Consider the following 27,138-nt stretch of genomic DNA (forward strand, 5'->3'; position numbering starts at 1 on the left):
AGGAATGGTTATTTAAAGCGATACTCCAAGCCGAAAATTGTAATTCGGTCATGAATTTCTCACCCTCAAATTCAGTACCAAACCTGTATACGTTTCTTTGTTCTGTTGAACACACACATAATGGAGTTGGTTTGTTTTGGCCCATAATAACTAAAACAATAAAAACATGTTAAAATAAAACATTTAACAGATTTTGGAACAACTTGAGGGTGAGTAAATAATGACAGAATTTTAATTTTTGGGTGGAGTATTCCTTAAATGAGCAAGAAGTGTTTTGTGTGTATTATTTAAAAAAAATATATAAATAAAATGACAAAAATCTACAAATTTATTTTTTAACAGCAGCTAAATATTACACAATGCATCCTTTTCTAGAACACAAGTACATTTACATTTGAAAGAAGGTAAGAATATATTTACATGAACACATGCATATATGCAAAGCTGCATCTTTGCATTCTTGGGGCAACATTGCGTTTTCACCTCCTTCGATTCGGGACGACTTTGTTTCCGCTGGTTGCCACAGGAATGAGAAGTTTGCGATACTCGAGAGGGAGATATTTCTCTATCAGTATATTGACAGGCATGCTGTCAGTGACAAAGCCCTGCCTGAAAGAAAAACGTAAACACTCACTGTAGCTGCTAAACACAGAATAAGGCATTTATATTTATCAGAGTAATCTTACCTTCTCATGAGCAGCTCAAAATCTTCCATCTCAATAGTTTTACGTTTGGCGTGAGTAGCATAAACCTCCAGATCATCTGCAAGTCGTTCAAAGTATTTCTTCAGACTATGGGAAAAATAAAATAAGTAGTGATCTCGCCGTGAGCTTCAAAATTCCTCAAAAAAAGCTAAAACAAAGGTGGTGTATTACATTTCATTGATGGCAGGGTAGACGTCACTGGCCACCTTTGTTTTGGCAAAATGTTTAAAGACACTCATGACGTAACTCTTGGGCAGAACATCAGAGCCCTTTTCACGCTTCTGTCTGGGGCGTCGTTTGACAACCTGAGGAGCGGGACTGACATAATCAAGTTTTAATTTATATTGAGAATGAAAAAACAGTAAGCACTGGAAAAAAAGAATGATGCCTGTGAATTAAATTACCCAGAATTCAGTTCTTTAAGGACTGTGAGTGTGGCCTGAGCACTAGCACTTGGGATCATTCTCTTCTGTTTCACAAAAGCAGGAGTTTTCATGGACAGTTCTGAAACAAACAAAAACTTAAATGCAAAAGCTTCAAATTGATGGCATACTCCTTTTAATGATAGATTTAGCTAAACTTAGCCACCTTCACTATGAGTATCATCATCTTCCTCTTCCTCCTCCTCCACTTCCTGTTCACTCTGAGCAGGTGAATGCGGTTCAGGGCTCTGATTGGCTGGTTCAGAATCTATCATGTCCTCATCCTCTGATTGGTTTTCCACCTCTCGGGGATCATCATCTTCGTTCTCCGGCAACTCTTTTCCAGACACACTAGTGTCGTGTTGTGATCTTTGCTCAGATGGGGTCGATTCGGTTCCTTCAACGACCGGCAAATCCTCCCCATCCAGACTTGCCTCACGTTGCTGTGAGCTTTGCTCAGTGGTGACCTCTGCTGCTGGGTACAGTGGAGGGGACAGAAGGCTGCCCTGTGGTTCCACCTCTTCATCAGGAACATCCTGGAAACTCTCTCTGCTCGTGTTACCAAACTCCAGAAGATCTGAAACACACGTGAGCTCTTTAAATTACTGACTGAATTACACAATATAATGTGATTTTAATTCATTTATTTTCCAACTGTCTGTTAGATGGTAGTTTTTATAATCATCCTGGTCCAGAGATGTTTTAGAGCATAACAATTCTCACAACATTCAAAAAACTACTAAAAACCCATATCTTATGTGAATACTAACTCTCTCTCTCCACAGGTAGTGGTCTTGCTTTTGTTGAAACTAGTACCTTTGCATTAGCATCTATTGTATTATTGCTCCTGTATGACATCGCCTTATTGCTCCCTGAACTCTGTCGCTTTGGATAAAAGCGTCTGCTAAATTAAATGTAAATAACTAGAAACAGTTTTATTCATAAGGAATTTTCAGGATTTAGGATTTTCATTGCTTTAAAAAATTACCAGAGAGAATTACAAAAAAAACAGAACACACAACTATTGCTTTCCCTCAATGGCCAATGAACTGCAACATATCACAAACATACATTTGTATTAATATTACCTACTACAAAACAACAGTCCTGTAGGAAGTTTTGAGTTCCTCTCACCTTTCTCTCTGGGGTTCAATCCAGCCCCTAAACTCTTTGTGACTCTCTGGCCTGGTGGAACTGCTAGGACAGCACCTCCACCCTCTGAGCGGTGAGCTCTGCGTGCTATTCTCTCCAAATCCTGTGACGTATCTGCATCGTCTTGAACGTTCTCTGCCTCAATGTCCTCCTCAGTCTCTAGATCATGTTCCTCTACATACTGAGTTTCAGGAGGAGACTCTGTCATCGCCTGCGTCGGAGCAAGCATGATGTCATCTTCAGGACTCAAAGACACACAGTGTTCTGCTTCTTGAGATGAAGGCACCGTCTCTTCATGTGATACAAATTCCACATCACAGTCTATGTTTTCTTGGATTACGGATTCTGAATCAAGAACATTTTGAATTTCATCGACATAATTCTGTTTGTTTTCTTGGTTTTCCTCTTCTACTGTCTCCAGAGCACTATCTTCCTCGTTCTCAGCATCTCTCTCCATCTCAGTATCTGGTACCATAGTATCGTCTTTTTTCTGCAGAACAGTTGACCCCGCAGGTTGTAGGTAAAGTTCTGTGACGTCATTTAGGCCAAGCGTGAACTTCTGCCACGAAGAATCTTCTAGAGTTTTTCCATCCTGAACCTCAGAGTGATCTAAAAGAGGGAAAAGTGAGTCAGATATGGGCAGAATTTGATGATTGCGTAGAACTCGGAGTCTGTGTGCAAACCTGGGTCAGGGGCCTGCTCAAGGCATTTCTGAACTGCCTCATCGAACGCATCCACAGAAGGCAGCCTCCGATTGGACACCTTCCGCTGGAGCCCCGCCCTCTCAGTGTGCTTTTCCACAAATGGGGTTTTTAAAGTCAGGTTCAGGCCACTGTTATAAAAATCATACAGATTCATGTATTTTATTAAACATTTTTGGACTATAAATATTTTAGAATACAATGGAATATTATAGAATAAAAGATTTTCTCTGCATTTATTTTTTCAGTTCCCCCAAATAAGGACTTTTCTTAAACAGTTACGCGATGTTTAACCTTGATCAAACCCATTAGTATGAGTTAATACCAATACCAAAATACTGAAAGTATTCCTGAGCATCTTTACCTTTTAGACCCAGCAGAGAAATCCAAATCCTGAGACACATCCTGTTTCTCCTGAGGGACAGAACCCTCCTCCACAGATTTGTCTGAGAATATGAGATTATGATAAAGATGAAGTTATAAATGAAAGAAAAAAAATATTTTTAGACAAAAATAGACAAAAAAGCAGCAGAAATATGTCAGAGGACCTGGCAGCTCATCCAGCTGTCTCTCAAACGCAGAAACGCTAAAGGCACGTTGCGTTTTCCTGCGACTTAGCCCCTTCACAACATGCGTCAGAGGCTCGGTGTGTAGGGTCAGATCAGACAGCTCAGTTCCAGACAGACCCTCACTGAGAAAACACAGCACATTCACACAACCACCAGATGGCAGATGACTGAACCATTAAAGGAATGAAGAGACTGATACGAACGTTTTCTCTCCAGCGCTGGAAACACTGGAGTCTGGATGTGGATCTGCCTCCTGCACCTCAGGCTGACCCGACATCAGCAAAGACGCCTCTGTGTCTGAAAAACAAATAATAAAAAATAAAAATTAACTATACACATGTATTTTAGTAACTCGGTGTGGTGCCGGTAGTGTGTAGAAATATAAGATTCACAAGATTTAAGAGTTTAGCTCACCCATCTGAATGATTCCCCTAAGCAGGCCACGGGTTGTGATGTCATCGTCATACAGAGGGGGCGGGGCTACAGCTGGAGGATTCGTCTTCACTCCTATTGACCTCTGTCGTTTAGGTGGAGGGAGAGGTGACTGGGTGCTCTGAAACACATCGGCAACACGGAGATGACAAGACACGTTGGATTTCAAGTTCAAACACACCACAAAAAAGCACACGTGGAAAAAACACTCTTCATCTATTACGTAGTCGTTTCTTAAACCCTCATCTTCATTCACCATCTGCTGAAACTAATCTGAGCCATTTACAAATCAGTGTAGTTATAGTGTCAAAGCCTACAACGCAAATGGCCACATTTACAACCTATTAAGTATTGGCATGAGATAATGTGTGACTGTGACGCACGCACATGTCCAAGCCAAGACTAGCGACAGCATCACCCCTGGTTGTGGAAAGAGATAAAGTGAAACTCAAATGAAGATATAAGGTGATAATGGAGCAAATAACATCATATATACCTCATGAAGCTTCTGCTTGAGTCTGCGGCGCAGGGCGACTCCAGGGCTTTCCAGTCCAGGAGTGTGTTTTATCCTCGCACTACGGCGTGCATTGGTCCCACTAAAACGCACAACACAGCTAAATACACGGCATACCTCTGACCTCAAGGGATATACATATACAGTACACAAACATTAATCTGTAAGTGAACAATACTTCTAAATGCATAGCTCACTATTTTGCTTCATTATATAATAAAAAAACAGTATGTTGATAAATAAAACCACATAATATAAACTAGACACAATCCAAGCTGACATGATCAACAGTCCAAAATGTATATTATGTCACGGATAGGTCGTTACGTCACCGTATGATCTTATAGCTATACATTATAGACCGTTGTGTATAATATATATTCACTTTCTGTGTTTGTTTCAGTCTCGTCTGTATAAACACCGTGTTAACAGTTTATAACACTCATCTAATCAATACCATTGTATAAACTCGTCAAGAACACCACGTTAAAGCGACATTTTAAATTCAATATATTCACCTTCTGGTAACTGGAGATCTGGGTAACTCCGTACGCAGGACCCTCCGCAACAAAACCCGAGCAGACACATCCTCATCCGCCGAATCCATCCCTGCTTAACCCACTAAGAAATACAAAAATCAACGACGACCGAAAAGGTTGAAAACATTTTAATTCAACAACAAAAACAAACAGGTCGTACGTTTGGAAAAGGAAGCGCAAACCTCGCGACTCCCGCCCGCCCGTTCAAACAATCATCGCGAGATTTTGACCAGCGTGACGCCACTGTGACGCGCCGCGTGATGTTTGCTAGCACTGGTTTGCTAGCTTTTCCACGCGTGTATTTTTAAGGCTTTTAAACAAAAGCGAGTGAGAAACACGAAGCGATTCGAACTGAAAAAGCGAGCCAGTAATATGAAGTATGAATGTACTATGTATGAAGCTTGTCAACGTGTATGGTAACTCTCCGACCGAAACATTTGGAGCATGGGCGTGTTTTAACTAAACCGGAATGAACTATCTGGTCTATTCACTGAAATGAGGAAAGTAGCAAAATAAAAAATGTGGTTAGAGATGCCACGAAGTAGGTGGCAGTGCCTTAACCATATGTGTGTTGAAGGTCACTAGGACCTCTTCCATCCTTGTCAAGGGGAGTGCTAACCTTCTCTCCTTTCATACAACACGGTTATAGAGACGGTGGCTGGGTCTATATATCCGTCTGGCTTTGACTATCAGACACAGTGACGGTGACTATTTTGTGTCGTGATAGCTACATTGTTTGTAACCGCATATTGTATAAATATACACGTATAATGCATACCGAAGGCAAATATTTAGTATCCGTGTGTCTAGAATTGTAAACAGTTTTCTTTAGACGCTTACTCATTTGCATGGGGAGTGTTCTTGACCAATCAGAGGCAAGCAATACGTCACAAGCGACTGTTCGATTCCGGATTCCAGTTCTGATTCGAAAAGATTCGGAAACATTCTTTGTTGTTGTTTACGGTTCATTTCATGAGAGGCTCTTAAAGAGGAATCGACTCTGAATGAATTTATTTTATTTCGAGCAATATTTAATGACACATAACAAAGGTAATGGCAAAGCGTTTTGATTAGTCTGTACAACTAGTTAAATTCATCATACTTTAACATCACAATACTGTTGCTCGAAAAGGAGTGGGTAGAAGTCAAACTTATTTAAACCCACCCCGGTTGCAATTCACAGAAAAGAAAACGAGAAACTAAGGTAGTGCTTCCTTAATTATTGACATTATCTAAAACACTAAATTACAATTTGATATATAGGCTATATATTCATATGAGAAAAACATGAAAAAGAGAAAAAAAGGGGAAACCCCCACCCCAAAAATTCTCTTGATTCCTGATGATTCCGAATCGGTTATTTTTGGAATCGATTCCCTGCCCTATAGTCCACGTCGTTTAATGAAATCGTTCATCGCTAATACACGTGTCTATTTAAATCAAAGCTCGTGGTTATTCCTGGTTTATGTAACAAGTTCATGTCCAATTTGTGTTTTGTCATTAATGTAACTGACATACCACGGAAAGCTTTTGTTTTATAATAATGAAAACAATGTGAAAATACAAACACGTTTTTTGTCTGTTTAATGTGTTTTTTTATTTGCTTATAAGTGTAAAACTGCATGGGTATATTTAGGCCTGACCCATCAATCAGCCACTTGCTTATTGTGACTTGTTAGATTTGCGTGGAATCATCAATTGCGATACTTACGAAAGTGTTCATAGAAGTAAAACCACACCATCACAAACAACTTTATAAATATTATATCTTGAAGTATTCATGTTAGGTATTTCATATATAATATTGATTTTTTTTGCTGGTCTCCACGATGTAGGTCAACACACAAAGTAACACACTGGGACAATAATTCTTTGATTTTCCCTCTATTTTAATTGGCACAGTTAACACATACAAAGTATTCAGTGCTCAAAACACAAGCATTTAACAAACAACAAACAAACAAAAAGTGCAAAACAAACAGTTGGCAGATCCCACCAAAAGGTTAAATTCATTTAGCAAAGCAGAGAAAAGAAATTTGGACATTTTCTTAATCAAAATTTAAAAATAGACTCTTACGTTTGGTAGTTCACTCTTATTTATAGACTTGCACGTATAGATATACATATATTTATATATTTATAATTCTCTTATTTGGGAATGGTGTTTTGTAGAGCAGGTTGGGAGCGTGGATTTCGTCATTGGGGCCAAATATGAGCTCACTTCTTTTGTAGGGGTGTATTTTTGCCATATGGTGACAGACAGCATGGCTCAAAGGTGGAAATATTTGAAATAGATTTTCCACTCAAAGAATGTTTTTAGAAAACAATTCTAATGAGGTTTTCCTCCCAGAACGGTGAAATGTTTTCTACTTCAAAACTATTACACATTTTCATATTTACAGTTCCATCAGAGTCAGTCCGTTTTTAGGAGAGGCTGTGCAGTTTGTTCATCATAAAATATCTCATAACTCAATAATGATAATACAAATCCTTTAGCATTAAAGGGGAAGTGTGTTGTTTCTGAGCTCCCGGCTTCACCTAACGGAATTGCAACGTTTTTCGAACAATCAAAGCCATTGTTCAGACAAACAGATTTGGTTGAGCTAATGTTGCTTAGTGAGCCTGGACAGGAAGCTCAAACAAACAGAGCTGTTTTAAGATCTTTGATAGTGCCACAGCGTCCTGTAAGTAACGTTCAGATTTGTCTGCATATTTAGCAAGGACAGGAGAGAAAACTGATACACTTCACCTTTCAATAGCAGTTTTGTGGCATGAGAAAAACTAGATGTGCTAAACTTAAACCCTACTTAATGTAAAAAATCTCTAGAAAAACGCTAAAACCTCTTCTGGACCCAACATGACATGTGAGAGGATTAAAAAATATGTTAAAGAAAAGAAAAATGAATATGTGCCTCCGGGAGTTGTGAGTAGTCATTGGAAAAAAAATGTCTTCACAGATTTTACAGAAACAAGAAAACTGTCAAACCGCAGTTATCACGATAAAAAAGGAAAAACAAATCAGTTAAAATAAAACAACTCAAGCATGTAGTCCAGTCTCTCAAATATTCAGGTTAACATATGAAGGCCACGCAGCTTATGCACGTTATTTGTCTGGTTAACCTGTACATTTGGCTCAGGATACATTTAAACCATAACATATAAAACCCCCACATTACATATGGATTTCCTGCGAGGTTCTCGGCCCGCTGCTCCACAGGGTAAAACCGTGAAAACATAACATCCGTCACAATAAATACACATCAACAGGACATCATCATGTTCATTCATGTATGTATATTCTGTTTACAGAAAAATCGCTCCCCATCCAGCAAATCGAACAGTGCTTGCTTGAGTGTGAGAAAAGCGAGAAAAGTCACTGGATGAAAGAAAACGCACATCATATCAGGGCACGGCGGCAAAACAAGGGAGGTGTGCAAAAAATGGTGTTAGAAAGGATGAACGGTTAACAGACAAACAGGTAAATGCACTGGAAGGGCGAAGACAGAGGAGGTGCCAGGGCAAGCAGGCATGCTGTTGGCCAGTGAAGCCCCGCCCACTTGATCTGTGACAGCCAAGTTAGCAACCAATGGCTAGCAGTTGTTATCTTTGGGAGATGAAATCGAAGCACGTAAAGAGGTGTGGCCTGATAAAGGAGCCATTGTGAGTGAATTTCATAAACGTCATGGTTAGCATCGTCGTTTTGTTTCCTTTTGCATCCAAGCATAAAATAACCAAAGGATATCAAGTTCTGTTTCTGTAACTTTGTATGGAAGTGTAAGAGATTAAATTCTCAAGCAGATGAGGTACTGCAAACTTAGCTCCTTTTCCAGGCCACGTTTCCAGGGTTTGGAGTAGATTTGAGTTTGGGACGGATAAGGGAATCACAAACAAGCGAACACACGCATACGTACAGTCATTCACACAGGCTAGAGGATATTTAACACTGTTCAGCGAAGCTCAGCCGTTAAGCAAAATGATATATATGCAGATCATATTAACCTCATTATAAAATAACAAACAGGTAATAAATCTAATGTCATAATAGTTCTCATTCCTCTGATTTGCTGTTTCTCTCTACAGCAGGAGAATTACAAATGCGTTTAGGCCGAGAGACCTCTATAATCTCTCTCTCTCTCTCTCTGTCTGTCTGTCTGTCTGTCTGACTCTAGGGTGACCATGAAGTGTAGGTTGTAGTTTTCCCCACATGTGGCTGCTGTTTGCCCTGCACCACTGAGTCCTCCTTCCACACTTTACGAATCTGCAGTCATACAAACAAACAAACAAACATGAAAACAAAACAAAACAAAAAAACATTAGACACGGTGAAATGATGGATGCTTCCCATTTCAAAATTTCCTGCGGTTCCTGGCTGGTCACAAACAATGATGTCACACACATGGAAGGAGTTCCCATCTATTCTGTATTTTATATTAGTTTATAATGAAAAACGTTTATATTTGCACTATTTAATTATTGTCTATAAAACTACTTTTAGACATTTAAAGCAACACGTTGTAGTTTTTCGACATCTTCTCTTAAATGATGATTTTGTTGACAATTTCAAGTGTGAAAAGCCCACTCACTAAACACACAAATGTGACATTTGATGTATGCTCTCACAAGTACAGTCGAGTACAATACACACAACAAAATGGACTGAAAAATGAATCATATTAACACAAAATCATTTTTGTGTCATGGTATCTTTAAATATAAGTTCAATGGTTTATTTGACTTTGTATTCCGTGTTAAATATATAACACATGCGTTATTGCACACAACTCCAAACAAAAAACTCAACACTCAAGATGCAGAAACACTCTATTCTCAATGATTCTGGGTTATATTTTAAGGGTTCATCCGACGTGAATAATTTCATGCATTTTTAAACTGATGTACAAGTTCCCATGACCGAGTCCGGCACTCCATTAGAGTGAATCACTCATGCAGTTTTAAATAAAAAGCACGGAGACAGTCTTGGGTAGTGAAACAAAAAGACAAATTACGTTCATTCGAGATCTCTTAATGTGTACAGACCAAAACACTGACAGACTTTCAGTCTCGCCCTCAGAAAGATAAACCCTTCTCCAGGAAAAAAGCTCTGTAGGGAAAACGTCCAGAAAAGGTTCACAATTCCTACATAAATTGCACGTTTTGAAGCTGCAAATCCCTGTTCACGATACTGGTGTGCGGCCTGAATATTGTAAAACGATGTCTCATATAGTTTTAAGTTAGGAATCAATAAATGCTGACAGTAAACCGTGTGCGTGTACATAATCTGCATGCGGTTCTAATCTTGAGATTATCATACATTATACGCTGTAAGAAATTACACAGATATTTACTTAAAAAAATTATGGTAACAATATTGCATAAAATAAAGTACTTTAAGGCTTATTTTTAACTAAAGTAAAATGATCTAAATTATTAAAGCACATGTCAAATGATAAACTAACATAAAATCATCAAGAAATGCAAATTTGAGCATTGGAGTGTTTAACATTTATTATTGTTTATGTAGAAGTAAGCTGAGAGTTATCTCAGTACTGTCATTAGCAGCATTACTGTTCACTGAATGAAATAAAACCTATTTTGAGCCCCTCCCTGACCTGAGCGCAAGCACCAACCTTCTGAACGATGATAACCACGAAACTCAAAAATACAAACACAATCTCTAAAGACAAGTGAACAATAAACACTATCAAGTCTTTCATATTTATTGTAAAGCCCATAAATTAGCACTTTTAGACAAAAGATACTCTCCTAGTCCTGTCGCATGCAACGCATGCTGGGAAATCTAAATGCACTGTTCACTGTTCAAGATGAATGTAGTCCCACCACAAAATTATTAAGTAAAGATTTTTGATAAGAGTGTATGTGGGTTGAACATGATAAAATTGAGCTGAATTCATTCAACAATTTGTGCATTTAGAATTCCAAGAAGTTTTCTATCATTTTTATTTACATTTTGGTTAAAAAACACAAACACAATTGTATTAAGTAAAGTTTACTCGATTCATTTGATGAAATCTACTAGGACCCAGAATCGTTTTTTATGTACAGTGTATAAAAAGAGTTATAAAGATATAATGTCATTTTCAATAAAAAGTGACAAATATAATAGTTAATAGACTAACGTTATTATTCCTGTTTATGGATTAGAGTTTTATTACTCAACCAACTAACTTATTTTTATGAGTGGGCAGGCTAATGCTAATAACGTGTATATTGTGTTAAATCAATGTTATTATCCGGGGAAAAACACACAAATAATTGTATGTTTTCGTCTTAGAAAAACTGTCCAAAAAACCTTGCATATATCACATATATCCCAATAGTTTCTGACATGCATTGCTACTCAATACAACAAGATACTACTGTGATTATTATGTGAAGTGCTGTTACCATATTCAACTATGGTGGACTAATATCTAAACCCAGACTGTACAGTATTAAAACATACAATCATGTAGTCTCTTTGGAAAAGTCTATCCACTTCACCAAAAACAGTCAAATTTCACATAAAAAAAGTCACTTGCTTGGCTTTGAAGAGTGTTACACACAAGCGCACACTCGGTCATACAGCCCTGTCAGGAGTCAAATGTAGGTTATAGCACCTTTGGCGTTGGAGTCCAGAAAGACTTCGACGTAGGTTGTGGGGACGTAACCCTCCTCTTCCTCATTTCTCCTAACACGCGTCCATCCGTCACCTTTATCTTCTTCTATTACGTACAAGAGCTCACCCTCTGCCACAGCGATGGTGCCTTCATTACTACCTACGGATGGAGAAAACGGAAAAATGACAAGAGATGCAATCGCGGATAAGCCAATCCCAGAATGCATTGGGATTAGTTCGGAGTCAAAGTATGCATAGCATACATGGAATACCTTCAAATGGATAAAGGGCTTTGCAGGTGCCGATGGTCGGTAGCAGGTCTTCATCTGCGTCATCAAACTCGTCAAACTCCGGCGGTTCCGTTTGGACTTTACTCTGGACCTCAGAACTCTGTTCCTCCGTATAACTGCCATCCGGACTGCTCCATCACACACACGCACACACACACGTAGAGAATAACTATAGCAACCGTACGACCGCATTACAGTGAAAGTGTGTGTCTGTGTGTGTGTGAGAGTGTGTACCTCTCTCTATCCTGTGCGCAGTTGTTGTTGGTGGTGGGTGGTGTGCTGTTTTGGGTCTCAAACAGTGTGCTCGTCCTCCGCGGTGGGTCACTCTTCGATGGCATCCTTCCTTCTACCTCCGCTAACCAGCCCTGAAACACACACAATAACACACGCTCATAACCGTAGTACTCGCTGAAGCCAGCGTGTTGTTTCAATACACACCTCGAACTTCTGAGCCTCCGTCTGCAGTTTCTCAATATTCTGGGCGATCTCTGCTAACCGGGGGTCCACGCTGTTAGGATCCCCCATCTGTGGGTTCTTCACATACACCTCCTTCATTTTAGTCAACGCATCTCTGTGGAGAACAAACACACATGACAGAATGTAAGCATCACACCAAGGTATGTTATAATATCATATGACACTATATATTTGTTTTTACAGGCCAAGCTTAAAATAAACAATTATATATAATACATTAGCGGCTCCTCGGCATGGAAAGGTTGAAGTATATCTGCGATACAGAGTTTGTGTGTTGTTGTGTATGTTTATGCACCTCTGATCCATCTCTTTCTGTATGTCTTTATTGATGTCGTCTATCTTAGCCTGAAGTTTCTTTCTTCTCTGTTCTGGAGGCAAATGACTGAAATCTTCAGGATTCGAACCCTGAGAAGAAGAAAGCGAGGGAGAGAGAAGAAGAGAGGGGGCAGGTAAACAACAGTAAGTTAAATAAAAGCGAATGTTAATACTAACAGAATCACTTTCCATATGCTGTGGATGCCAGAGGGTTTAAATAATGCATGCACCTTTAATATTTTAGCAATGAATAAAAATATAAACAAAAATATAAAATGTTTACACTTAACATTCAATCACAATGGATTACAATAAATACTACAATCTGGTTGGCTAGCTGACTTTAGGAATAAGCCAATCCGATTCTAAATATAGAAAAACTGCATCTTATTTATGGCATTAAGTCTGTGTCATAAACGATTCACTAAATCTAGTCAATGTCAACAACAGCACAGCTTCAACAACTATTCTGCTTATTTTCACTCATCTCTCTCTCTTTCTCTCTCCTGTTTCCTGTTTGCATAAACTGTATTGACATTCTGAACACTTAAATTCTATTTGACAGCCATGCTGTTGCCGTTTATTGCCATAGGGAGGTGCTGGTGCGCAATGAGTCTGCAGACCTTAAAGGAACAGTTCACCCCAAACCGAAATGGTTCTCATAGCTTACTCAACCTCATGCTATTCTGTTTACGAAGAGAATTTTCATATTTGGGTGAACCTTTCCTTTAAGATACACAACTAATACTATAATTTAACCTTAAACTGAACCGGTGTATGAGAAGACCCCACCTACAACATCCAAGATCACATAGCAAGATAAAGTGATCTTATACCTCACTGCACAACACTGTCATGCAACATCAAACAATCCACGTTATGATCATGCATTGCATTTAAAATGAAATATTTTATTAAATTAAACCACTAATCCCCACTTTATACTAGCAGTCAAAATGTACACAAGCACAACAACACACATGCTGCACTCACGTGTATACTCACCCTCTTTAGAAAATAATAAAAATGTTAAAATAAAATAATAAGTAGGTGTTATTTTCATGTATGATTTAAATATAAAATAAACTTGTTGTCTGCAACAAAAACATCTCAAAATGTAAAAATCTATCATAAACCTGGATTCAAATCTACAAAGCTATATAGTGTATTTTTATATACAGATCACGCTGAACATTATTGATTCAATTATTTACTAAAAATGGCATGTATACATTTTGGAAGGGGCCCGAGTGTTTACTTAAGATATTTTACATAACATACAAATGACAATTATTGAAGACCCCATAATATCAATTGACAGAACCGCACATTTAAACATTCTCTGCTACCCTACATTTTCAAATTGCTCGATTTCTAGTGAAGTACAGATCAATATATAAAAAAATGAGTTTCAACATTTCCGCGTATTATGCCACATATCTTGTTAGCAAGGTTTTAATGACACCGCGTACGGACAAAATCAAGAAAAATGGATGGACATGTAAACACGAGGACATAAAACGGGTTTCAGATCACCTCGATAAGGTTCCGCACGTGGGCATTGAGTGAGAGCTACACAGAGGGACAGTCATCACGGCAACCAGACGAAACAAAAACACATATCAACAAAAAAGATAAATGAGACAACAACATGGTTTATTACTTCAAAACACACAAAAGGTCAAATGACAAAACGACAACAAAAGCTGGTTTAAATAAGGAAAACTTTAAATAATTGATGCGGGTTGAACACAGAACGATGTTAAAGGGCCTTGTGTTACTAGGACGACGAACATGCTACGGTCATGCCGCTATGGACATGCTACTGAGGTCATGCTTACCAGCTTCAGAGACAGCTTCTCGCGGACGGAAAGAGAGAGAGCCCGAGAGACGGAGAGAGAACAGAGACACATCAGAGAGGCAACAACCGGACGCTTGAATGTGTTAACACATGCAGGTGCATAGATGTGTTATCATCTCTCTGCTGAAGCTCACCACATTAACCTACGCTATCCAATCTCACCTCAAAAATTACTGTGGTATAACAATACTATACAATAAACAACTTTTATACAAATTACACAACCGGATCTCATGCAGGAATGATTTTGGACACATTTGAGTCATTTATTTAGCTTTAGGATTTTAGATTTAATTGATGTGAATTAAAGAGACGCAGAGGCTTTTTTATGTAGGATACATCACAGAAACTGAGCACATAAGACAAACCAAAACCTGACAGAAAATGTTGTGCATGATACATCTGTCCTTGTGATGCAGTGAACTTCAGCAGGTTTCACCAATGAACCACTTATCATGAGGGATGTTATAGGGTCATGTGGATGATGTCATCGGTGTAAAGCAATATTCAGCCAACAGAAAACAACAGAGATGGGTTTATAAGAACACACAAGGACTGTTTGACAGAGCAACAGTGGAGGAAGAGGAAACGAGGAGAGAAAAAGAAACAAACAATGTGAAGATTCTCATCAGATTTGCTAGTGCTTGAAAGGGCTGTCACAACAGAGAGGATTTTGGGTAATCCTTCAGCGCCTGTGCTGGGATATCGAAATAAAAGTCATGTTGATGTGAAATGTGTGTAAAACATACGGTAAACAGCTGATTCTTGGCCAATTATTGTATTGTGTAATATTCTGAACAAGTGGAGAATTATAAGACATAAAAAGGATTAATAATTAATATAATAAATGATCAAAATGCTAATAAACAGAATATAAACTGAAATAAATCGTTTTTTTATAAGTGACATTTAGTTTCAACTTGTCTTTAACGCGGAGAAACTTTAAGAAAGTTTTTGTATTTTCAGGGTGCTCAAACTACCCAGACATTGAAAGCTATTTGTGTTTTCATAACTGAAGGTTTTGAACTTAGACAAATGAATAAACGCATCAACAATAGGTGAATTTCATTTTGAACATTTATAAATGTGCTGACAGGACAAAGATTTTCACACAGATAACAAATACACACTAATTTGAGTCTAATGTGATGTACACCGAAAAAAAACATCTAGGATAACAAAGCAGCAAAATAACATTTTGTTTCTAAGGCCACTTAAAGGGGTGAATTCTGAATGTATCTGTGTATTTGATAAAGTGTTACGAGCACTTCCTCTTTGGATCCATCACCAGGATAACATTCTGGCGATGCACTCGTGACACTTTGAGAATTAACCCCTCCCACACAAGCTGATTTGCTGCCACAGCACAGGGGCGGAGCCAAGCTGCTCGGGGTGCACGGGTAGGTGGGTCAAAAGCCAAAATAGCCAATGAGAGAGTCTGCTGATGATGACGTAACTGTTCATTTACAGATGGCTATTAAAAGGATTATCAGACGCTAACCTCATTTAAGAGAATATTTTCATAAAAAACTGTTCTTTATTTTAGAATATCAACACATTTAAGTATTTTTTGACAAAGAAGTACTAAATGAGGTTACGTCAGTTAAAAATGTGTTTCAGCTACACATTCATTCAACCATACACAGATACTCTCTTTGTCTCACACACTTTCACGCACTTACAACATATTGCCTGGCCTCAAACGCATATGTAGGCCGGCCGAGAGTCCTCTTCATTATCTCTTTATTATAATGTAGAGACTGGGCAGACTGCAGCAAAAAATACACCCAAATTAACCACACACGCACGCACGCACGCACACACACACACACAGATCACGGACCTTCAAATCAACAAGTGAAACGAAACAAATATACAAAATGACATACACACCTTGAAGCCTGAAATAAACACCAAATGCACACAGACACCACTTTACAAAAGAAAAACATATATAAATTCCACAACACCCACAAGTATTAAAGTCTCTAAAACGTACACGTACACGCACACATACATATCAATAGGTTAACAAACATAAATCACAACCAGATACGTTAAACCTCTAACACACGAAAAAAAGAAAAACACAATTTCAACATAAGTCATAACTATTGAAGACTAGAAAACACACACACACCTCTTGTGTGCATGCCATCCCTAAATTATCTCCAGAAACAACAGCTTTTATTCAATGTGTGCTTAGAGAACAACACTTTATTTACGAAAGACAGTAAAATTTGTTAAAACACATGAAACTTCTTGGTCTTACTCTACTAACATATATCAAATCTTCTACACGAATACATAGACGATAAACATTTATAATCAGCCAGGAGCACAAACAAACAGAATGAAAGCGTAAAACATTTTAGCATGTTACAGTTGTTCTTGTCATGCTAAAATGCTCTGAAATGCTCCCACCCCACGACTTGAAATGACTTCAGAATTTCCAAAAATGTCTGTAAAACACTACAGACACCTCAGTTGCCTAAAGTGATTGTTCACCCAAAAAATCTGCCATCCTTTACTCGCCCTCTTGTCATTTCAAACCTGTATGACTTCTTTATTCCGCAGAACAAATATGAAGATTTTGGAAATGTTGTAAACCAGCACCCTTTACTTTGCATTGGTTTTGTGTCTATACAATAAAGGTGAATGGTGTCCAGTGCTGTTTGGTTTCCAACTTGGTTCAAAATATCTACTTTTGTGTTCTGCTGAAGAAAGAAATCCATAAAGGTTTGAAAAGTAATGAATGGATTTTTATTTTTGGGTGAACTATCACTTTCATTCATGTTCTATTAAATCTATACCAAGCTGTTGAATCGTCTCTCTAACCTCAGCATGTTTGCGAACATCTCGAACATGACAACCTTTCAAAACTATGACATTTGTAAATGTTGAACAAAATTTAATATTCACCCAAAAACAAACATCAGCATAAACTACAAAAGTGTCTTTCCATTTGAGAAGCACATATTCTAATGCTCGAGTCTCTGAGGGTTAAAAATGAGCTCAGGAAGAAACAAATGACACAACACAAAACTGTCAGCATGTTTTGAGAATGAGCCCAACCTCGCACTTCCTGTTTGATGAATAAACAGCCAAAAAATAGGAAAGGGACAATCTCGCAACAGAGATCTTTGCATCTGACAGTAAAACTGAGAGAAATATCATTGTGGCAAGACAAACCTCTAAGATTTACCAAGGCACATGAGAAGCAGGCTTCTGCTCTGTTATCTTGCTTCTGTTATCTTCGAGTCATTCAAAACTCCAAATCTGTGCTCACACACACGGAAACACGAGGACGCCCTTCCTGAGGGGAAGGTGAATCTATTCTGACTTTATCAAAAGGTCTGGCGTTTGTAATTGATACATTGTTTCTAAATGTTTTTGTTTGAAGCGTGTCTGTGCTTGTAATCGGGACAAACATTTATGTTTGAGCACCCGTCTTTATTTTAAGCCTCTTTGCAGGGACCTTCTCTGTGTTAAGCCCGGGGTTCACGTCCCTTCACTGGCGCCCCATATACGTGTGTCTGCTTGTGTATGAGTGAGTGTTTTTGAAAAGGTGAGATGGTGAAACCATGGAAATCAAAAACAACAAAAGAAAGAAGAGAGAGCGAGAGAGAGAGAGAGAGAGAGAGAGAGAGAGAGAGAGACAGATGGACAGAGAGAAAGAGTGAGTTTCATTCGCTGCATGAGGTAAAGGGGAAAAGGAGCCGAAGGATATAAAATATTCCACTGCTACTTCCAGAACCTGAGTCACGTTATGACATCATCGCCTCAAGAATCTGAGTCACATTATGACATCATTGCTTCAGAATCTGATGCTGCCTTCAAGTCTTTTTAAGATGTTACAATTTAGTAACACATAATGCTTGGAACCTAAACGTATTATCAAAATTCACATTTAAAAACAAATAACATTTTGTTAAATTATGCACAAATAACTATTACTGATTATTATAGTAGAAATCTAAAATAAATAAATGTAAATAATATAATTAAATATATATATAATAGTTTAAGCAACTAAACACATTTAAATAAAAATTTATATTTTATTTATTCTTTTATAGTATTTTTACTTAAAGACAGCATTAAGCACATTGTGACATCATCACTTACAAAAACGGAGCGACATCATGACATCATTAAGGTCTCAAATCTCTAAAACGATATATATAATTTTTTTAATCATTCAGCTCCTTTTTCTTTCATTTGTACACACTCATGGCATGGCAGGTGATGATACAGGCAAAGAGCGGCAACAAGTGCACACACACCCACACGAAAGTGACGTCACGCGAGCATGCACTGCTACTTACCCCTCGCCGGAGGCTCCTGAGGCAGTGAATTTTGGGCTTGGAGGTCATGAGGTCGTTGAATCGGTGGGACAGGGGCTCCTTGGACTGTTTGGGGGTCTGGGGAGTGGGGCAGGGGTCAGGGGTCACAGCAGAAGGTGAGGGAGGTTCAGGGGGGGGACTGGCGGGGTACGGGGGATGTTAACAGGGACATAAGCTACCGGTAAGACACGTGCCACAGAGCAGCGACCAGTAAGTGAGAGAAATGTAGAGAGAGGGAGGGAGAGAGAGGGGGAAAGAGGGTGAAGCAGAGAGAGAGAGAGAGAGAGAGAGAGAGAGAGAGGTAGAGGGTGAAGCAGAGAGAGAGAGAGAGAGAGAGAGAGAGAGAGAGAGAGAGAGAGAGAGAGAGAGAGAGAGAGAGAGAGAGAGAGAGAGAGAGAGAGAGAGAGAGAGAGAGAGAGAGAGAGAGAGAGAGAGAGAGAGAGAGAGAGAGAGAGAGAGAGAGAGAGAGAGAGAGAGAGAGAGAGAGAGAGAGAGAGAGAGAGAGAGAGAGAGAGGGGTAGAGGGTGAAGCACAGAGAGAGAAAGAGAAAGAGAAAAGTACAAGGGGGACAAAATCGACCCAGAAAGAGGTAAAAAAAGGAGGGGGAACACAAAACAAGAGAAATAAGGACCGAAAAATGTTACAGAACTAAATCAACGAATTAATCAATTAATCAATTAATTAAACAAAAAAGACAAACAATGTCAAATGGAAGGTAAAAGAAATGCAAACTGAAAGAACAACGCTGCAGCTGTGGAGTTATTAAACCTGTGAGCGAGAGAGTTAGTGCGTTAAACTCTATTCGATATATCAGGGGTCAACATGCACGGGTTCAACTCACTGCAAAACTAAAGAAAGAGTTTCCTCAACAGTGAAAATGATGTCATCGTTTATTCACCTTTATGTCAAACCAATATGACATCTCTCTCATGAAACACAAAAGGAATTTAAGCAGAATGTTTACAAAAATAAGGTCACACTGGTTTAGAGCATCATGAGGGAATCTAAACAATGACAACATTTTCATTTCGGGGGAACTATCCCTTTAACAAATGCTACATGCACATCACACACACATCCTCTAAAGCACATAAAAACTTCTTTCAGGTCAACCGTTTGCTCTTTCTTTCTCTCTCTCATTCTTTCTCTCTCACTCTCTCTCTCTCACTTCTTATTTGCAAGCGTAATGGAGAAATTAATGAGTCTGGGAAAGTGGACCTTAAAGGTTTGGTTCCCAGCAGGCTAAAAACCTTGTTAAACATCTATACAGAGATCCAAATGAAATCCCATCTTTACACATTAAGAAAAGTCTAGATTATGAACGGAAATGAATGAATTTAAAGGAATATCCTGGGTTTATTACAAATTAAGCATCTATGGCAGGATGTCAATCACCTGAGAAAATATTTAGATTCGTCCTTCAGTTTGAAATCAGCGCAGAAAATCACCTCTACCACAACAATTGTATATAAGCACCTCTCTGAAACCCTATGGAATGCATATTCCCTAACCCCTACCCTAAAGACCCCTAAACACCCACGTAGACCGCAAAAGATCATTAGCATCATCAGTAGGGCCCCTACAGACCCCTAAAGAACCCCAAAGGCTCTACAGATTTTCATTTTAAAGTGAACTTGACTTTTTCTGTTTGGTTTTACAAACTGTGCTAGCTTCATTCATATATTGATAGAGCTCAACTTGTATTAAACCCAGAACATTTTGACCATCACAAAATTGTGGTACATCTTTTAATGGATGAACAGTTTTTGCACACACAGTTTATCTAAGGGCATAATTCAACCCACTGTACAAATTACAAATACAGTACTTATATAATCCTTATTCAAGAACACACATCCCGAGAATTGTGTGTTCAGTTGCATAACATGGTTTCTAAAGACAAGGCTCTAAAAATGTCTTAAACGCCTGAAATATGTTACCACTGTCCACAAACAGAATACTACCCACAAAAGTGGAGAAATTACAAGTACGAGCTATTGAAGTACACACACAGACACTACCATGCTACTCTTCTATATCTGGGGTATGTATACTGTTTACAGTATGTACATACGTTGTATAGATCACCTACTACATTCAGCAAAATATACAGAATACAGGCGCGAACCATAAATGACAAACAGCGATAGTGTAGCTTAACATAATGAAATGAAACATAATGATGTGACAACAACATAGTGTACCGCTCTTAAAAATATATATAGAAAATATTGTATAATAATGTGTAATATTCTGCATACTCTTTAGACCAAAGCGGACAATACATGGAACATAGTACGCGGTATGGAGTACGCTCTACACTACACAGCTATCCTTTTCAAACATAACCACACACACACACACACGCACACACACACAATCACACAGACACATGGCATTGAATGTGTGTCATAATGTTAATACTCGTATCCCGGGCCTGCAGGGTTAGGCGGGGTCACACAAATGTCAAGGGTCAAAATAGCCACAGGAAGACAGTGAAGGAAAAAGAAGGATATTGTTACCATGGGAACAGCAACGATGAGTGGCCGAAGAAGGAAGACACACTCAGTTTGAGAGGAAGCAAGGGATAAGAGTTAAGGGTTACGACACTCTGCAACGTCACAGGTGAGGCCTCATGGGCCGTGCATTAGTACGTTATCAATCGAGTGTTAAGGATGAATGTGGAACGGTTGTTTTCGTGCAGGTGAACCAAAGGGAAGGGAGAGCGGAGGGAATCGATGGTGGCAAACGAATAACAGCAGCTACTAACAACAGCTACAACGGTGAAAATACACAACTAACTACGAAAACACAAATGAAAATAAACACCACAAACTAAAATTAAAGAAACTGATCACACTTTCTTTATGGAGATCTAATGATCAGCTTCTTATTGAATAGTTCTGTTTTATACTACAAATCGTCACATCTTAAACCGTAGCTGATAGACAGGAGTGTGTGTGTGTATGTGTTACCTTGTTTTTCTTAATGAAAGGCCAGAGAGTTTTACTCTTGCCCTTGCTGGAGCGGTCTGCTTTGTTGTCCGAGCGTGAGTTGGTGAGGCTGGTCTCGGACACTGTTCTCTTCATCGGCAGACCGTAGTCTTCAAACTCCACGTCTCCTGGAGGCTCGAAGCCAGACTTGTACGATTCTATGACCTGAGACGAATCCTGCAGGCGTAAGGATGGAGACGAACGACTTAATGGTACATACACATACTGTATAGTATACATATACCTGTATATATATATACATACACATCAAAGTTTCTAAATCACTAAAATATGAGTTCACGCTAATGTTCAAATGTTCGAATTCACTTGCCTAAAATGGTTAAGTGATATTAAAAACATTTAATCTGAATTTATGACATCATTTTCGTAAAATGATGTGTGAATGAGTAATGGAAAAAAGCAATCGGTAGAAGCCCAGATCCGACGGGAACTCCTTCAAACTGTTTAAAAAGCATTTCAGGGGGAGAGGCTGGCTGATAAAATGACAAGGGAACATTTTTGGAAATTCTGAGGCAAAGGATGAATATGCTGAAGATTTGTTTGACAGAATTACATCTGAGAATTCAATTTTGGTTTTAATGACAAAAACATATACAAAAAGAACAAATAATTGACCCTAAACCTTTGAACTGTGGTATGCATATATGCACAGGTAATCCAAAAATGAACACAAATGCCACCAATGAATGTTCTTACGGCGTCTACCCTGACTAAGCTTTCAGATCCGCCCTGCCCCTTTCATGCATCGCTCTCTGGCAGTTCTGAGATCGGGTATCAGTGGCTGGGTAATAATCTAATCCTATCTATCTGTTCCGGTAGTTTAAAGTGTAAGGAGACCAGCTGAGAGCAAATCACTTCTTTCCTCAAAGAAAGGGTACTGTATGGACAGCAGGGGGCGCTAGACTCAAACACTGCCTAGATTGATCGATTGTGTGTGTGTCACTAACAGTCTTGGGGTCGATGGATTCGGCCGACTCCGTCATTCCGTCGAGGCATTTCCCGATGATGGGCAAAATCTGTCGGTCCACGTCTGCGAACATTTTCAACGAGTCGCCCATCCTTTCTATCCTCCTCTCCTCCATCGTCTGGAGCTTCTGCTCACGACACAAACAGAAACAGTTAGACAGTCTGTTCCAATACCTGTTGAGCTGTGGAAACCTTGTGAGGCATGCTCTCGACATTAAAGATCGTTTTTTAAAGTTACATGCCTACTAAATTTCCTGTCTGTGTGTGTTCGCACCTGGAAAACATTGGGTATTATGGTGTAGTAATGTTCGTTCTGTTCCTGGTTGAATTTCTGCAGGTATGAGGAATATTCATTCTTGCTGTCAGAAGCCATCTGGTGTCTCATCTGCGCCTGCTGCCGTGCCTGAGAGAGAGAGAGAGAGAGAGAGAGAGAGAGAGAGCGAGAGAGACTGTAAATAATATTCATGTAAATAATATTATTGGTAATGCAGTAAGATTGCAGTACGATCTCTAAAGACACATAGTCTTTCCCACACACAGATTCTCTCACACACGAAACAATACCAATCTGGCTATAAAAACACTCTGTGAATCAAAGTCAATGACTTGATGCATATATACTGTACATAGACATAAACTTAAAAACTACACGCAATATTAAATTCTCACGGCTCAAACTTTGAAGCAAACACACCATTGGCCTCTTTCACGTATACATGCTTTTACAACTAACATAAACCAGCACGGCACAATTTTTATCCACAGCAACTTAAAAATGAGAGATCATTTAACATCCACTTGGAAAAGTACATGAACTCTCTTGACACAAAAACACACAATGAACTGCTCGAGAGGAGATCTCAGTGCTTTACAAATGAACTCGAGTTGTTTGTCTGTCTAAAAACTGAAACTTTGAATATACAAATGCATCTGAGCGAGAGAAAGAGAGAGATGCAGAAAGAGCAGGGTCATGTTAGCCACATCCTGATCTGATTCTAGGAAATCAAGCCTGTTAACCTGAGGTTCAGTGTTGCTATGGATACGCTCAAACTCCACAAGCAGATCTGCAGCAATTGAAAGTGTGCATGCAGACACGATAAATGTGTTCACAGGTCTTACAAGTCATGGAAATCTTAGTATCCAAGTTGTATTTTTTTCAATTATTTAAACGAATAGCCTTCAAACGGTGCATTACAAATATTTTCAACATTTTAAAGTAAAAATATACTTAACATACACAATGTTCACATCACAATGCCAACAAGTGTCCCTATCTTCCAGACTTCATTAGATCAGATGTTATATTAAATAATAATAAATGCATTTTATTTTAGACAACCCAATAACGTAGAACACATGTCCAGCAAGCTCAATCGTGTTTTTACACACGGACACACATTTGATATTTTCATGCCTGGAGCGATGTGACATGTGAGGCAACAGCGCAGACAAACTTGAGCAAGCCTGTGATTGGTTGGCCATTCGGCAGGTGTGTCGTGTAGGCGTGGCCAAGCAACAGTGTCCCGACACACAAAATCACACACAGACCTGCCGGTGTGCACCTACCTTAAGATAACATCGCTTCAAGGCATGATTAAAAAAATACACACACAAAAAAAGTTAGCTTTCAAATACTAACAAATGTGAAATGTCAAACGAACTAAGATGCCTACTAAGTACACTTAGTGTGAGACACTACGCAGTATGCAATGATTCATGTTTCAAAGAGCATCATATACTGTACATGACTTTCTTTGTAAATGAACGATGCATTATGGGATACTGCACAGGTTTTACAAATGCAGTATGTCGCCTGTTTTTAAGCATGCATAAAATGTGTAAAGTGTGCACCGTTAACATACTGCATACTAGTACATCTGAACAAAGCCACTGACAAACAGACCCAATACAGTTGTTGAACCACAACTGACCCTGAACATCTGCATCTAAATCAACACGAGAGTCCTGAACGTTTGGCTCTGGTGACTTATTTGAACGATACGCTTGCCATAGTCAAGATTATACAAACACCAACCAACAGGTCATTTAACTTCCTTACTATCCGAGCCTTCAAGGGCATGAAACCTTCTTGAGATTCTTAGGATTCCAAACTTTTGGACACAGACTGTCTTTTCCACCTCTGGAAACTTCTTGTTGTTCTACAGAGGCTTTCATGAAGGCATCTGCCGAGCACACGCTCTGGAACGGGCTAATAAGGAAAGATTAAAAATGAGTTCATTGAGTTTTTAAAGGACGTAGGCGATGTGCAACGAGACTGCCACGGCGGCAGTGATACAGTGAGTGATGTGTTCTGGAGGAGGAAAGGAAAAAAACAGACACATCTGAGCAGTCGCAGGAGTTATCAATCTTTATCTGTTTATACATCCAGACCGAAACTAAATAATGCCAAAGTGAGATAGCTGAAGCGGTGATTTCATGCTCCGATGAAATACTCTACAGTTTCAAACAGCCAACACTCACACTCATCCATCAGTCTGTAAACTTTATCTCGCAAAGTGTTAATGGCACAATAAATCATGAAAAACATGAAATAGAGCATATGTGTTGGGCACAATGATGTCATTGCTGGTTATAGATGGCATAGCTGCGTTTCTAATGTGTGTGTTTGTGTGAAACACCTCATCAGATGAACTCAAAGACACGCTCAAGCACACACAATCACAAACAAGTTTTGTACCTTTTCCACGTCAGCTTTTGTCACATTGATGTCTGCGTCCATCCTCTCAAAGTATTGCTGCGCCCGGTCTGCCTCTTTACAATCCCGTTCAAACTTCCTTTTACACTGCAACACACACACACACACACACACACATTAAAACATTACAAAAAAAGTAAAATTTTGTTGTTTTTAAACTATCCAAGAATGGCTTCATTAGATTAGACAAAGCATGAATTGTGACTAAGAGCTCATAATTCCGAAAGGTACTGACACGTTTTCCTGTATTTGTGAGGAAGAGTACGGTCTTTTTGAACAGTTTTGCAGCACAATAAATGTGTGTCTCAAGTCGAATTATTTACTCTTCATCTCTCTTGGATTCGAATTTGAAGGGACAATCAACATTTGTGCCCCCTCCGATCACACACACGCACACAATGAGATCACTCTTATACGCTGACATACACAATTCTTCTTCTCTCTTCTTCATACTACACACAAACAGAATCAACAATCATGCAGCCAAAAACAAGACCACAAACCGTCTGAAACACAGACACAAACATTCACTTGAGAAAGCAGGCGTTCAGAGGAATGTCATGATATATCTTTCGAGTAAAAACATCTGCGGAGTGAAGTTGTTGAATCACTCACAAACATGTACCATGGTATTACTATGGTATTTTAAACGTGTGTCTTGGTAAACCAAGACTATGATGCGCTTCTAAAATTATAGGGTTGCTTAATATGGTTCTTCTTAACAATGCCGTAGAACCTCTCCATCAAGGCTTCCTAAAACCCTAATATTGAATACATTTACTTTTTATTAAAATGTTCTTTATGGCCCGACAAAGGACCTTTTAAAAACCTTTATTTTTGTGAGCGTAGTGCAGTATTAATATAATACGGTTACACTGCACATAAGTACAAGCTATTACTATCTGACACAATCACTGTATATTTCTGTAAAATATTTAATGATTATTTATAATAAGTCTGACTGATGGATTGATAATTGATCGGTGATTTTAAAACTCACCGCCTCCAGCTGCTTCCAACTGGCTTCGACTTGTTGCTGTGCTTTCCGTCCATCGTGGAAATGCTGCGAGAGAGAAAAAGAAGGTGATGATAAAACGATCTAGAGCTTTAAAATAAACGTACAATAACGTTTTTTCAAAGAATTTGATGAGAAATGTTGAAGTTAATATTAAAATATTAAAAAAACAATTAGTGCACTGTTTGACACACTCTTATGAAGGACACATTTTCTCAGAAGAAAAATAAGACCTATTCATTAGCTTCCTAATCACATTATTGGAGAAAAATATCAATTCCATTTCTATAGGAAATTACATAATTGAACAATCAATGGACGTTCTCTGCATACATAAACCTATAGAACGAATGTGTGTGTGTGTGTGTGTTATCACGCACTCCTCAGCCTGTCTGTGTGTTTCTCTAAAAGGCTTCTCTTGGCCGGAGCACTCCAGCGAAAGTGTTTCAGTTGGCCAACACTCAAAACCCCCCACATACTAACACACAA

At 38.8% G+C, this 27,138-nt stretch overlaps 2 protein-coding genes across 4 annotated transcripts in view; both read right to left on the reverse strand.

Annotated features, from left to right (window-relative positions):
• Window positions 1-306: 306 nt before the first annotated feature.
• On the reverse strand, window positions 307-5,680 carry cenpt (centromere protein T). Of its 3 annotated transcripts, none has more exons than XR_013788226.1 (14): window positions 5,194-5,235; window positions 5,013-5,115; window positions 4,477-4,576; window positions 3,963-4,101; window positions 3,752-3,845; window positions 3,528-3,670; window positions 3,344-3,425; window positions 2,962-3,110; window positions 2,261-2,887; window positions 1,293-1,703; window positions 1,109-1,208; window positions 876-1,009; window positions 687-791; window positions 307-609 (listed from the first exon to the last, which is right to left on the reverse strand). XR_013788226.1 is itself a non-coding variant. In XM_079486070.1 (14 exons), the coding sequence occupies exons 2-14, from the start codon at window positions 5,099-5,101 to the stop codon at window positions 480-482; spliced, it is 2,316 nt and encodes a 771-aa protein (XP_079342196.1). In that variant the 5' UTR covers window positions 5,102-5,115; window positions 5,216-5,680; the 3' UTR covers window positions 307-479. The 3 variants fall into 3 exon arrangements, 2 of the variants coding, with proteins under 2 accessions (XP_079342196.1, XP_079342195.1); XM_079486070.1 differs by having other exon boundaries at window positions 876-1,022; window positions 5,216-5,680; XM_079486069.1 differs by having other exon boundaries at window positions 876-1,022; window positions 5,194-5,649.
• Window positions 5,681-6,906: 1,226 nt separating this feature from the next.
• Window positions 6,907-27,138, reverse strand: part of fnbp1b (formin binding protein 1b) — a 41,682-nt gene continuing 21,450 nt past the window's right edge. Inside the window, 15 exon segments of the mRNA XM_079486427.1 lie at window positions 6,907-9,291; window positions 11,651-11,809; window positions 11,922-12,067; window positions 12,174-12,304; window positions 12,378-12,510; window positions 12,712-12,821; window positions 14,268-14,303; window positions 14,573-14,587; window positions 18,921-19,089; window positions 19,091-19,113; window positions 21,914-22,108; window positions 22,900-23,046; window positions 23,193-23,321; window positions 25,617-25,721; window positions 26,635-26,697. Of these exon segments, the coding sequence (XP_079342553.1) occupies window positions 9,284-9,291; window positions 11,651-11,809; window positions 11,922-12,067; window positions 12,174-12,304; window positions 12,378-12,510; window positions 12,712-12,821; window positions 14,268-14,303; window positions 14,573-14,587; window positions 18,921-19,089; window positions 19,091-19,113; window positions 21,914-22,108; window positions 22,900-23,046; window positions 23,193-23,321; window positions 25,617-25,721; window positions 26,635-26,697 (1,569 nt within the window). The 3' untranslated portion in view covers window positions 6,907-9,283.

This window comes from Barbatula barbatula (assembly GCF_947034865.1).
Source record: "Barbatula barbatula genome assembly, chromosome: 22".
In the NCBI taxonomy this organism is placed as follows: Eukaryota; Metazoa; Chordata; class Actinopteri; order Cypriniformes; family Nemacheilidae; genus Barbatula; species Barbatula barbatula.

Excerpts from the sequence above, each read along its gene's own strand:
- cenpt (XM_079486070.1), bottom strand. The coding sequence starts at position 5,101 with ATGGATTCGGCGGATGAGGATGTGTCTGCTCGGGTTTTGTTGCGGAGG. Across the intron at positions 3,846-3,962 it reads TAGGGGAATCATTCAGATGG|ACACAGAGGCGTCTTTGCTG; the intron begins GTGAGCTAAACT and ends TTTGTTTTTCAG. Across the intron at positions 1,704-2,260 it reads ATTGAACCCCAGAGAGAAAG|ATCTTCTGGAGTTTGGTAAC; the intron begins GTGAGAGGAACT and ends CGTGTGTTTCAG.